The sequence below is a fragment of the Pinus tabuliformis genome, chromosome 1_2 (genome assembly GCF_031772625.1).
Source record: "Pinus tabuliformis cultivar Carrire ecotype Pingquan chromosome 1_2, CPIR1, whole genome shotgun sequence".
Taxonomy (NCBI): domain Eukaryota; kingdom Viridiplantae; phylum Streptophyta; class Pinopsida; order Pinales; family Pinaceae; genus Pinus; species Pinus tabuliformis.
The window spans coordinates 593,110,083-593,124,605 of NC_142298.1; the positions used below are offsets into that span (position 1 = coordinate 593,110,083).

A 14,523-nucleotide genomic window follows, 5' to 3' on the forward strand; every position below is an offset into this window, starting at 1 on the left:
TGGCCTGCGGCCTAGCCCAACAACTAGCTGTAGCTGCGACTCCCTTATACACCACCCAAACAGCCCTTAAACAACACTGTTTTCTCCTCCAGATTTGCGGCCTTCCTTGCCCAGCAATCTGCACCCAAGATGGCTCTCAAACAAGCCTCAAAGCAACCCGCTGTAACCTACAACAACTCGACCTCTCCACAGAAATACCACGCTGCTCTTTAAGCTCCCCCACGCTGTCCCTTTGGCCCTTCAAACTACAGCTAAGACTCCTGCAATCCCTGCTCTAAATCTGCACTTGAAACAACCCCAAACAGATTTGTCTAACCCTTAAACTTACCTCAGAAATACGCTGTCCATACAACCCTTCCACGCTGTCTAGGGAAGCCTCCTTCTCCACGCAGATTTCAGAGCTATACTTAGAGATATATATCCACACATGGATGTGTAGAGCTGTCATAGGTTAGGGCTTGCTAGGATTGCTGCTAGGGCTGCTAAGACCTCCTGCATAGATGCGTAGATCCTCCTCCATAGCTGCGTAGATCTTCCTTCTTAGGACTGCGTTAGGGCATCCTTCCTTAGAACTGCGTTAGGGCTTGTAGAGACTACGTTTAGGGCTACATACTAGGGCTCCATTACCTTCTGTGTTTTACGGCTTCCTCTCTTAGATTTCTCTTCCACTAAAATCTAGAAGAAGTGGAGAGAAATCAAGAGTGAAGTGTGTGTAAAATGACTCTCAAGTTATCTCCTTTTATACTAAAACGTTGAGCACATGTGGGGTTTATTTGGTTGCTGGCCGACCTTGATGAATTGTCTATTAACACAAATAAATTCATAACTCCATGAATACTTATCGGAATCATATGATATTTAGATCAATCCTACACCTCTCGATGAGAGGGATCCAAGAAAAATATCAGTTGCCATAAATAAGATGACCCACATGGAGTTTGGCGCTAGTTGCCAATTTTAACAAAAGGGGAAGACAACTCCCTCAAAATCTATTGTTAATTCAGCTTTTAGATTGCCAACCCAATTTGCATGCCAACTGTTGAAGAATGCAGCTAACACATCTGTGTCTTGGAGCTGCTATAGAGGATCTGCGTATGGGCTGTCAACAATTTTGCGTACAAGTGGATGGATATGTGAAGAAATTGGGAGACACACTCCCATAATATCCTCAATTGAATATTCCAAATAGTGTGTTGATCCTTTGTGACGTGCGTGGAGATATCTCTGTCCAACATGGAGGTAGTTTCTTTGGCTGCGTGGTCTTTTATTTGGCATGTGCATAATTCATTTTTATTTCAGTTATACGTATTCAAAAGAGGAAGAGAAGTGGGTCCCCTCCCCACTCATTTACTTTAGCTTTACACATTAATCCATACCATTAAATAAAAAATGAACTTTAACCATATGTATGAACTCAACGTTGGTCCATTTGACTTGCTTGGCACTTTGACTTTGACTTTTTGTTGTACCTTATGTGGTGGGCCCCACATTGTTGCTACATCACCTTTGATATTCCTTTAACTTTCCATGTCAAAATTTGACTTACTTTGACTATGGAAAAATTTCTAATTTTTTCAATTATTCAAAATTTTGAATTTTTTCCTCATTTTTGCCACTGACATTAGGAAAATCGACTTTTGAGGGACTATAAGTCGTTTTTTGACCCTCAAAGTGGGTCCTAGGATGATGATGAGGCTCTGAAGATGAATTTCGAGTAGTCACACGACTTAGACATTTCCTAAGGCCACTTATTTATACCATTACATAGAAAATAATTAAAAAATCCCGTTTTGCGAGAAATTTTTAATTATTAAAAAATCTTACTTAGACCTAGCCAAATTCCACAATCTTTTTATGTGATCTAGTATGGTAATATACATCGACTCTAGACACTAAGATGTGTTAGGGGCCCAACCTTCAAACTGTCACCTTGGCTTTGGGGTAAAAAATGAGTGAAAAAACTCTGAAAATTATCCACCTCTGAAAAAGAAGGGATAATTAACCGGATAAAAAAAACACTCGAAGGTGTACTCGTTTGTTGATCGAGTCTCAACATCTTAGGCTTGTTACAGACTCAAAAAACTCATCATTACTAATATCACTTATTACAATTCCCCGCATGGTATGGAATCTGGGTACAAGAAAAATGATGAGAAGATAGAAGTAGAGTTAAAAAACTCTGTTGACTAATGATATCTGATGGTACAAGTGTCCTCTGGATCATCCTTGGGCATGGAGTCTTCATATAATCATCAGGTGCCACTCTAGTGGTAAACAAAACCTAGAGCCAAGAACAAAGTTGGAGCTAGGGCTTGGAATAATTTCATATACAACCACGAAATTGATCTCAAAATTTATGGAGACCTTGAGGACACCCCAGTGTAGCTATGGACCAATTCACTCACAAAATTGATGGCTACAATGAATTTCGTGTGATGCCCTAGGAGGCACTAGGGTTAGGGCTTAGAAAAAGAGAGAGGGAGGTCAAAAGATTTTCGTTAAGATGATCACCAAGGATTAGACCAATGCCTAGTCTATTGGGAGAATGCAGTCAAAATGAGATTGACTTAGGTTTCCGCTCTAATAAGGAGCCTAATTGCAACTTTACATGCCTTAGTGGAGTATCTACCCATCTACAACAAGTATTTATACTTCAACTTGTCAAATAATGGAGTTTTAAGGTTAGATTTTCAAAACAACCCCCAGGTTGCCCAATGAATAACACATGCAATAGATGAACACTACCATAGTGATTCAAGATTTTCGCATAATTTAGAGCACAAGCAACAACATGATGCAATATTCCTTACATTAAACATATAATGAAAGTTTCGCATAAGAGAAACCTACATGGCAAAAAAGGTATATCCATCCATCACATTTGTAAGAGAGAAGCTCCAAAATAGAATAACATTAACCCAAACATCAAAATGCATTAAAGAATCTTCAATTTGTCCTCCATAAGGAAAATCCCAAAAGAGGGAAATGATCCAAATCCAAGTGATGGTGAGAATCAAATGATTCTCTCATCACCTTATATCATCCTCTAACGGTTCAATTTGCCTAATTAGACCTAATGATGCCCCAAGTAATAAAATAATGTACAAAATAACATTACTTGGTAAGAAGCCCACCAAGATAGCTCCATAACATGAAAATAAGCCTCTCAAGAGGGCGAAATAATAGATACACTAGGTCAAAGTGCCATTGAGAGGCCTAGTGGAGTCCAATATGTGCCCAAATGAGTGGAAGGGCTCCAAAAATAATTATAAAGGCGCTGACCCCTTGATCTCCAAGCAAGGGACCTGTGGTGCTCCCACGTGGCTGTGGGGGCACAAAACATCCTCATGGGTCTCCAAATGGATCAAGCTTACTTGTATCCTATCTATAATGGCTAGAAGAATGATGCAAGCCCTCCCTTTCTCTCCCATGGTGAGACAAAACCTTATCTGGGCCTTGGATTAGTTGCTGAGTGTGTGGTGCGAGAGTGTCGTTGGTTGGGCAAGGTGGTCTAGGTGCATCATCATCATTATCAAATTGGAGGAACATGAGCGGGCAATGGATAGTAATGATGGATCCCATGATGTGGCAATTTGCTCTTTGCTATGGTGGAGGCCCATGGCTTTCAATGCTCACCCTACAAATGCCAATATGACCCTGTGGATGGCTTGGACCCCTTATAGGGAGACCAAACCCAAGATGAAGACCCACCTGCAATCCTGTATATGATCCAATGTGTCTCCTCACCTTCCAGTACTACAAATCATTATTGCAATTGAGTAAATGAGCTTACAAATCATGGAACCAAGTGGACACTTCATAGTGGCATGCCCTTCCATAATGGGCTTTAGAGTATACAGGTGTCTCCAAGTTCAAGGGGGAGGTTAATCAAGGACCCTATTAGGTGGTTTCAACCTCTAAGGGAGTGACAGGTCCATGGTACATCCATCATAGGGCAAGTTTCATGTGATATAATGATGGAATGGAGTGGGGCATCAGGGGAAGGCTCCAGCCCACATGCCACAGTACAAGGGTAGCTATGATAAGGGAAGCCCACACTTGGGTATATAGATGTAGGAGGGAGCAATCGTGGTACATGAGTTAACTTGACCTTTGTTTTTCCACCCTTCTTCATATGCTTTTTTGCCTTTTATTTATTTTCTTTTATCATTGCTTGGGGCTCTAGGGGATGAGAGCATGATGTGCGTGATATAACAGTGAATATCCCCTTAAGGTTGGGCAGTTCATCACCCACCAGGGGTTGGGACAATAATGGGTTCCTTATTGATGTATGGGGCTTATTTGAGGCTAATTTTTTTGGGCTTGCCTAATTTGAGGCTAGTGCTTGGTTTCCCTCATAGACTTAGGGGAGTGCTAGGCCTCATATGAATCATTGTCACACTTGGAGATCACACATCTTTTGGATACTAGTCTTTTCTCTCTTATGCGCTATGGAGCACTTGTTGAGCAATTTTCTCTTGGAAGACTTTTTTGTGGATAGTTCTCTTTTCATGGATGATTATTGGTGAGCTTTGATGATATGTGCTATGCTATGTAAGTTATCTTCTTCCAATCCTATTTCTTGTTGATGGATTAGGGTTATTAAATATTCACCAAGGTTTTGTTGATGCTTTTATCACTAAATTTAAAATTTTCCTTGAACAATGATTTCCATCAAGTTCTCTTGAGATGATCTAGGTTTAATTCTCTCCCTTTACTTGTCCAAAAAATAGGACACTAGAGTTAGAGGATTGAGGGACACTTGTTTGTCTCCCTTAATTTCTTTGAATCCACATCTATTTGTTTTCTTCCAAGGATTATTACTCCTAGACTCCGTTAGCCTTAGATTGATAAGGCATTAGTCTTACCTCTTGTTAATCCTTAAAACCCTAATATATATATATATATATATATATATATAACTTGTTCTAGGTAAATTAGGGTTTAATTACAGCGAAATGATGTATTTCAGAATCTGTTGTGTTGCATGTTATTGTCCTATGGTTAGGGTTTGTTTGGAATACATTGGATAAGTAAAGCTTATATTTCATGTGCATTTTCAGCCCTAAATTAAGGCTAATGTCTAGGTTTAAGTGCTGTTTCATGCCTTTTTAACCATGGAAAATTGCTGTAATTTATCTTCATATTTGCTCATTAATTTAGCTCTCATTTTACATTTTTTTAATCAGTGTTTCTTGGGTGAAAATTGCTGCTGTCAGATACCAATATATTGCTGCAATTTCTGATTTTCAAGCTAGATTATGATACCCAAGTGTAATTTCTTTATTGTGTGTGTTTGGAAATCTATCTTGAGCTTCTATTGGTTAACCTAACCCTTTAGATTGTTGCCATGGGAACTTTTGAACTAAAATCTGGAAATTGCTCTCTAATCCACCCTAAACCCCAATTTCCTATCTTCATCCAGGGGTGGAAATCATTGTAGAACCTTTGGGGGAACTTAGCTTGAGTTAATTGGGTTATTTGATTGCTAGGATCTACTAGGGAAGCCTCCTTTGTGTTGGTTGTGCCCATTACTGAAACAAGGGCATTTGTTACCAAGGTGACAATCATGACATTCCCATTGTTGCACTTAATTTAGGTAGACATCTGTTATGGAGTACATAAGTTATTAAAAATAATGCTTACTTGTATCCTCTAGTGGTGTTTAGAGGTTGGCTTCTGTTATGGAGTACATAAGTTATTAAAAATAATGCTTACTTGTATCCTCTAGTGGTGTTTAGAGGTTGGCTTTTGTTCCTTTCCAGTGTCTCCTTTGGAAACTCTTTGTTGCCTCTCCTTCATTGTTATGTAATGAAAGAATATGGCTGAGAAAACTGCAACACATATTATATAGCATTGGTCATAAGTATTATTCTTCTTGCATTTGGCATGTACACGAGATCAAGCAACAAGCTTTTCTGATATAAATTTTAAATACATTCATTGGACAGGGTTTTCGATGGTCTTACCTCTTCTTTCACCTTATGGATTGCTGGCCCGCCTTACCTCAATTTTTCTTGGTTTTGCTCCTCCTTTTCTACTTCTTTCCATAGGGTAATTAATCATGATAACTTGGACATCCTTGTACAGTTTTGTGTTTTGAATCATAAATAATCTTGATTTGTACCTGATTTTTATAATGTATCTATAGTTACTTTTATTTTATCTTGTTACAGATATGAAGCCCTTTTCTACAGTGCCCTTGCAGTGGTACTCATATCTTGGATCTTGATCGAATGTGCAATTTTATATTTACCATTATCAGGAATGCACTCTAGTCAAATCAACGCCATGAAGGGTGTCAACTTGCATAATGAGTCTTCTTTACTTGAAGAAGATGCTAGGCTCAAAGGCCATAGATATCTGAGACTGTCAGACGTGAGAATAGCATTATGTTTTGTACGTCATTCTCCCCTTTGAGCAAGTTTTAATTCATTTATTTCTATTAACTATTTGATGTGATAGCATTCTGAAAATAATATTTTCCATTATGTGCATTTAATGTTTCATAGCTTTTGAGAAACAGGATTTTCAAAATGTAGGACAGACGGTAGATAGAGTTCTGTAGATTTTGTTTGTGGCACTTTTACTAGGTAGCCATGCTCTTGTGTGGTTTGAAAATGCCTTTCTTCTATATTTGTTGGGTCGACACAGGAAAATCAATATGGAGTTTTACTGGAAGAGGAAAACTGCTGTTTGGGCACACATGATCCGAAAATTCTATCCCTACCGTTTCCACCAATTATTGCAACTTTTATTTGTATTGACCTTAGTTCCTCCAGATATTGCATTCATGGCAATGTCAGATTAAAAGACACAATTACAATCCATCTTTTATGATGAGCTGTTATCTCTACTTTGATATACATAATTGAAATGGTTTCTTTAATTGAAATTCCCTTGTGAATTTCACTTTGAAGAAAAACAAAGATTCACTTTAGAAACTAAAACATGTACATGATGATGATACAAATTCAATCATACATTACACATCTAATCATCAATGATACAACGGATACTTATTACTAGATCAACGATGGTAAATTGACAAACACAAGAAATTAACCATAAACTACAGTTTTCTTACTAAGTAATCAAAATCAAAATGTATTACATAGATATTGAGTCCCAACTCACTGAGTCACATATATTATATGTGGGAATGCCAATGGAAAATAGTAAATACAAAACAGGGTAGATACTAGAACTATAGATCAGATGGAAGAATCTCATAGGCTATAGCTCATCAACATCAAAATCAACAACACTACAACCACTGCTTTCTTCTGCGTCCTCCTCCTTTGTATCCAATCTAATCTCTGCATCTGCTGGTGTGGAGGATGATCCCTTAAGAGGATCACCATCATCAAACGTGACAGGCTCTAGCAATGACTTATTAAGATCCAGTTTGACCAATGCCAACTCAACACTGCTGTCCAAACCCATATCATCAGGAAACACATCCCATATCTTTGTCTTTCCCTTCAACCACTCCTCCCTTTGCTCGTAAATAAGGTGAAGATTGGTGTGCACATATACCATTTTCTTTGCCCTAGACTACTCAAGCTTGCTCTTCTTCAAACTATACAGATTCCCATATGTGCTCCAATTCCTTTCGCAACAAGAGGATGAAGTAACCTAAGAGAGGAGCCTCATGACTAACCACTGTAAAGGAGGGCATGTTGCCCCATGAGTTTCCCTCCAAGCATAGGGATTCATAACCTCCTTGTCCCTAATCACATCATAACCCGCAAATCTCCCAGTGCCAATTGGAAACTTTGCAAAGGCATCTTCCACCTGCTCAAGGGATGCTCTATCCCGAACCGTCTAAATGCATTTGTCCTCCCTTTTGAAATCTCAGCGTCCAGGTGGGGGGGGGGGGGGGGGGGGGCATCTGCGTGAAGGTCCACTATTGTGCTCCTTGTTGATTTCTAGTGCGATGATGATCAGTACAATTTTTTTCAAGTTGATAACTACTTTTAATACTACAACTAGACTTCTTTAGCTCTTTCCAATCATTGAGTAGTTATACATGAAAAATTTCAACTATTAACTTCTTCAATAGAGAAATAGTGATAAGAGTAAACAATACGACAAGAGACACCAAAAATTTAGGCTAGCGGCCAGGGAATAACCCACAAAGGGAAAACCTAGCAAATCTCAGCCTTATGAGAGAGAGTTCAATTCATCAAAATGTACATCAGAGTATTACAATCAAAATGTGAATCTCTGACCTCAATGTTTGCCAAGTCAAAACCAATCAAAGGAGAGAGAAATAGTCAACGTTGGTTCCAGTGTTTTAAAAACCGTTTTCAAAAACCGGTTACCAGTCAAACGGTTAGTTAGCAAGCTGGCCGGTCCGAACCGGCCAAAAAACCCGGTTCTACATGGCATTTCGCCTTTTTTGGGCCCTAACCGGTGAAAACCGGCTGGTTCCGTCCTAAACCGGCCAGTTTTTGACATGCCCACCGAACCATGCAAAAGGGCAGATTTGGTTTGTGGTTTAGGGGTTTTGGGGGGGGGAGGTAAAGGTGTTTTCCCTCCAAAAACACCCTCTCCAAGATATAAGAGACCCCTCTCACTCTCATTTGTCTCACACAACTGATTTGGAGTGTTTGTGAGTTTGTTTGTGAGCTTGGAGAGTGTGGAGTTTTTGCTGAAGTAGTCATCTTGGAGTTGGAGTTGGAGCTATTTTGGAGATAGTGTGTAGCTGTCAGTGGAGTTGCCATCTTCAAGAGGAGGCTAAGGGAGCTAGTTTGCATTTCAAGGTAAGGATTTGCACTTGATGATTCCTCATTTGAGTCTACTGTCCATGAATTTTTTTTTAATGTGTTATAAACTTCTCACTTCTATGATCTATCATGTATGCTATAAACTCTGTAGCTCTATGCTATCAAATTTTGTAGCTTGAGCCTTGCATGTGCATTTGTTTTCCTACATTTATCTTTGGTTTTCCATTTTGCTTAGCTGCAATTTTTTTAAATGGCAGATTTCTTTGCAAATTGTTATTATTTCAAGCAAACATGGCTCCAAAAAGAAAGGACAGTGCATGGGCTCATTGTGATGTAATTGATGGAAAAATGATATGCAAATTATGCCATAAATCTATTGGAGGTGGGGGTATTCTTAGGTTGAAACAACACTTGGCTGGGATAAGAGGCCAAGTAAAGCCATGTGATGCACCAAATGCACTGTTAGGTCCCATTAGGGCAGAATACATTTCCAAGCTTGAAAATTTTTATGAGGATAAGGCTAGGGAGAAGGCCATCCAAGATGACATTGCAAGGAAGAGGGAATTATTTGAAGCCATGAAAGAGAATGGGTATGATGATTATGAGATTCAAGACTCCACTTCTATCCCTTCCACCAATGACCCCTTTCACTATGTTCATCCTTCTATTGGCCAACCATCAAAAGGAACAAAGAGAACAAACATCCAAAGTTATTTCTCATCTTCTGCCAACATTGCCTCTTCTAATCCCACTTCCTCCCAGCCAAGTTCTCAACCCACTTTGGATCAACATTGGAAAAGACAATGCAAAGAAACTTCTCACCAATACATTGCTAGATGGTGGTATGATTCAGATATCCCATTTAATGCTGCTCGCTCACCTTATTACCAAGCTATGTGGGACTCTGTTATAGCTACAGGAAAGGGCTTCAAAGGCCCTAGTATGCATGACTTGAGGGGAGCTCTTTTGCAAAAAGAGATATCTTCCATTGATGAGTATTTGGTTGATTTTAAAGATTCATGGCTCAAAACAGGTTGTTCCATTATGTCAGATGGAAAGAACCGCACTATCATTAATTTCCTTGTTTCTTGCCCTCAAGGAACCATGTTTTTGAAATCAGTTGATGCATCTGATAAGGTAAAGGATGCAATCCTTCTATTTGAGCTTTTGGATAATGTTATTCAGGAAGTTGGGGAGCAGCATGTTGTGCAGGTCATCACTGATAATGCCTCAAACTATGTTCTTGCTGGAAAGATGGTTGAGGCCAAATATAAGACCATATTTTGGACTCCATGTGCTGCACATTGCATAGACCTCATGCTTGAGGATATAGGCAAAGTGGAGTGGGTAAAAAACACTGTAGAGCATGCCAAGTGCATTACAAAATACATTTACAACCACTCATGGGTATTGAACCTAATGAGGAAACACACTGGAGGCAAAGAGCTTGTTAGGCCTGCAATTACGAGATTTGCAACTCACTTCCTCACGTTGCAATGTCTCAATGGTCAACATAAAAACTTGCAGAAAATGTTTTCCTCTAAAGAATGGTTTGAATCTTGGTGGGCTCGTAGACCAAATGGAAAAGACACCAAAAAGAAAGTGTTAGACACTTATTTTTGGAAAAGGTCTGTAGAGCTTGTGAAAATTACCGAGCCCCTTGTTAAGGTGCTAAGGTTGGTGGATGGGGAAAGATTGGCCATGGGCTATATTTATGAAGCTATGGATCAGGCAAAGGAGCAGATACGGGCAGCTTACAAGGACAGGTTAACTAAATATGGCCGTATATGGGAGATCATTGATAACAGATGGAACAATCAACTCCATCGTCCTATACATGCAGCGGGGTATTTTTTGAACCCAAGGTATCACTATAAAAATCGGCTAGGAGATCAACATGATGGGGAGGTCAGAGCTGGATTGATTGATTGCTTGGAGCGCATGGTCCCTAGCCATGTAGACCAGTTGGAAATACATAGACAACTTACTATTTTCAATATGGCAAGTGGTACTTTTGGCAAAAACTTGGCAAAGATGGCAAGAGATGTGGACCAACCAGGTAAGCAATTCCAATTTCCATTTTGTTTTTCATTTCAAGTTAAAATTGTTTACGTTCTTTACAATTCAAATTATAAACTAAGTTACTAATTAATGTCTTTTTCTTTGCAGCACATTAGTGGGAGTCATTTGGTGGCCAGTGTCCTCAATTGCAAAGGTTTGCAATTAGAGTCCTCAGTCAAACTTGCAGTGCTTCAGGTTGTGAGCGCAATTGGTCTATTTTTGAGCGCATACACACGAAGAAGAGAAACCGTTGGAACAAAAACGGTTAAATGATCTTGTTTTTGTGCAATACAACCTTCGACTGAGGAGGAACCAAATGATGAGCAAATCACTTGATCTAGATCCCATTGTGTTAGACGATATTGATCCAACATCAGAATGGGTGGAGGAGACTGAAGATCCTGTGTTTGAGGCTGATTTTGATATCGACATGGCTTTAGCGGGGGATGAGGCAGATTATGTGGCGGCATCAGAACCAGGATCAGTAGCGGCATCAAGGAAAGGCAAGGAACCAATGGAAGGCACTAGTCGTGCAGGTCGACAAACTCGTGCTTCCATTAGGTCCACTTCTATTGTCATTGGTGGCATTGATACTGAGGTTGCAGATCAGGCTGAGGCATCCTCAGACTCTGAACCAGATGATGTCTATGTAGCTCCTGATGATGATCCTATGTCTAGTAGTGGTGATGGACATGATGATTGATCATGTGTACACTGTAGACTTGTAGTAGGCCAATGGCCTCATAGCTTGCAACATTGTTTTTGGACTTAATAGGGCATTTAGAGCGTCATTTCTTATGTAGTTTGCTATTTTGTCGATGATATGTATTGTACTCGGTGCCATTTTGATATATTCACCTTTACATGGTATATAAATGAGCAAACTTTGCATATTTTGTCTCTATTGGCTTGGAATCATGGTTTTACATCTTAAATATAGTTTTGTTTCATTAAAAATTAATTATTTAATGTATTTTTTTAAAACCGGTTCGTTTAGACCAAACCAGTCCTGGTTAGACCGATTCCGGTCGGTAAACCGGTTCATTAGGTGGACCGGTCCGGTCACCGGTTCCGGTTTTAAAAACATTGGTTGGTTCACAATCAAAGTCTGCAATAGAGGGGTACAGAACAATCAGTGCCTCAAACTTGCAAGGTTACACAAAAGTTTAGTGCCATAGGTCCGCACTATTCCACAGAACATTAGTGCCACAAGTCTACAAGGTTCCACAGAAGTTTAATGCCACATGTCCACATTGTTCGACAGAATATTTGTGCCTAAAGTACACAAGGTTCATGTTAATTTTAGGTAACAATGGTATGTTCTATGCTTTAGAGAAATTTTACTTCAATTTCTTTATTAGCCCAATATCAATATCTAGTTTAGCAATCAAATCAACATGATAGTAAAAAGCAGATAGAACATAAACATAAACAGTAGAAGACAAGCCAAGACAAGAGGACACAAGATGTGTTACCAGCCAGGGACGAATCCCATTGTGGGGAAACCCTTGATCAATTCTTCTTATATTCTTCAAATTTGATAATTTATGGCAACAGCAAAAGAGCCCTAACCAGAAAAGTCAATGCTGGTCAATAGGGCATAATTATTCCTCAATTCAACTTGGTCAAACCCAGTCAAATCTGGCCTCCAACAACAAGTCTAATCAGCCCAAAACAATCCGAAAAAGTCCAACCAAAATTGGTCAGCGAAAGTCAACTCTGCGGCCAGCCCTAGTATAGTCAACATTGGTCAAAGGAGAGGTCAGATTGCCTCGGTTTTTGTGCCCAGATCTGCGGCCTGCTAGGACATAGATACCTCACCCAAACCAAAGTCAAAACAGGTCAATGCATCAAGTCAACGTAGTCAAACAACCTCCCTGCAGCTCGGTCAACGTTGGTCAACACAGTCAACAGAAATTTGTCCTCCTTTCCTTCGCGCGTGTGAGAGAGAAGATTGCCCATGCATACCCAATCACAAGAGGAGAGAGAGAGAGATGTGAGATGAGATGATGGTAAAATGACTTGAGATCTCCTTCCTTTTATATGCAATGTTAAGGATGAATTGGGGGTTTGAGTGCTTATTTTGCTTGCTGGCCGACCTTGACAATTTGTTCATAATATAAATAAATTCATATCGTCATTTGTATATGTCGGAATTGAATGATCTTTAGATCAATCCTACACCTCTCGGAGAGAGGAATCCAAGAAAAATATCAGCTGTCATAAATAAGATGACCCATGTGGAGTTTGGCCCTAGTTGCCAATTTTAACACTCCCTCTCAACTAGGGAGAACTCCATCTACTAATCCATCTGCCAGTCGGTACTATCTCTGCCATCAATGCATTGCTCTGCTCTTCTCTGCTAAACTATGAAGAAGAAGAAGTGATCGAGAATGTATCATGCCATTCTATACTTACTCGAAGTCAGTCCCAAATAAAGGAGTGTGTCTCATACCACTCTTACTGACTTGAAGCTAGTTCCAATCAAAAGAGAGTGTCTCATGCCACTCTTACTGACCCGAAGTTAGTTCCAATTAAAAGAGAGTGTCTCATACCACTCTTACTGACTCGAAGTCAATTCCAATTGATCCTAGATCAATATTGGTCATCCTAGCATAGGGAGTAAGGTAGTAGATGATGCGTCCATTGGTAGTACTATGGTCCCTATCCTCATTTCCCTACTCATTGACCAGATGAGAGGTACTTCCCATGAGTCCCAAACTGCATGGGTAGGATGTCTCAATAGGAGAAGGATGAACCACTCATCTTGCCTACATGTCGCCAAGGGGTATTACATGGGAAGGCTGAACCACTCACCATGTACACAACAAACCACTAGGGGAAGGCTGAACCACTCACGTTGTACACAACAAACCACTAGGGGAAGGTTGAACCACTCACCTTGTACACACCAAACCACTAGGGGAAGGTTGAACCACTCACCCTATGGTTGCTCATCGCTCCAAGAAGTACCCCAAGCCCCCAGAGCTCCTAGAGCTCAATGTCCGTATCATACAGGACCCTCATTAGAGGGTCTCTCCACAACTCCAAGTCGTTCTCGAAAGGTCAGGGACTTGACCTTCCCCAGGGGTTTTATCAGAATATCGACAACTTGCTGATTAGTCCCAATGTGATGGAGCCTTATTGCTCATTGTTGTACCATATCCCAAATAAAGTGGTACCTGATATCTATATGCTTGGAGCGATCATGAAACACTGGATTCTCTGATAACCGGATCCCACTCTGGTTGTCACAGAGGATCACGATGGTATCCAACACATGTCCAAATAGCTCACTGAAAAGCTTCCTCAACCAGACAACTTCACAGGAGGCCATACTAGTAGCTATGTATTTGGCCTCAGCGGTGCTCAAGGAAACCTATTTTTGCTTCCTGCTTATCCAGGATATCGAAGCAAAACCCAAAGAAAAACAACATCCAGAAGTGCTTTTGCAATCCACTACACTGCCAGCCCAATTAGCATTAGAATAATGATGCAACCTCACATCTCCAGCAGTGTATCTCAGTCCATGAGTGATTATGCCCCTAAGATATCTCAGAAGATTCTTGGCACCAATCCAATGTATATGATGAGGCTCAACCATATATTGGCTCAAGATGTTAACTGCAAAACACATGTCCAGACAGGAGTTCACCAAGAACATCAGTGCTCCTATGAGTTGACGATACTCAAAGGCATTTCCCAATTCAGGTCCGGAAACACTACCATA

The 14,523-nt window shown here is 40.0% G+C and overlaps 1 protein-coding gene across 3 annotated transcripts in view; it reads left to right on the forward strand.

The window, feature by feature from the left end:
- LOC149207043 (sulfatase and phosphatidylinositolglycan class N domain-containing protein) overlaps positions 1 to 14,523 on the forward strand; it is a 412,661-nt gene that overhangs the window by 306,827 nt on the left and 91,311 nt on the right. For 2 of the 3 annotated variants that reach the window (XM_089395652.1, XM_089395654.1), the window contains exons 13-14: positions 5,952 to 6,054; positions 6,177 to 6,399. In XM_089395652.1, the coding sequence (XP_089251778.1) occupies positions 5,952 to 6,054; positions 6,177 to 6,399 (326 nt within the window). The remainder of the gene's footprint in view (positions 1 to 5,951; positions 6,055 to 6,176; positions 6,400 to 14,523) is intronic. The other variant, XM_089395653.1, reaches the window with a different exon arrangement.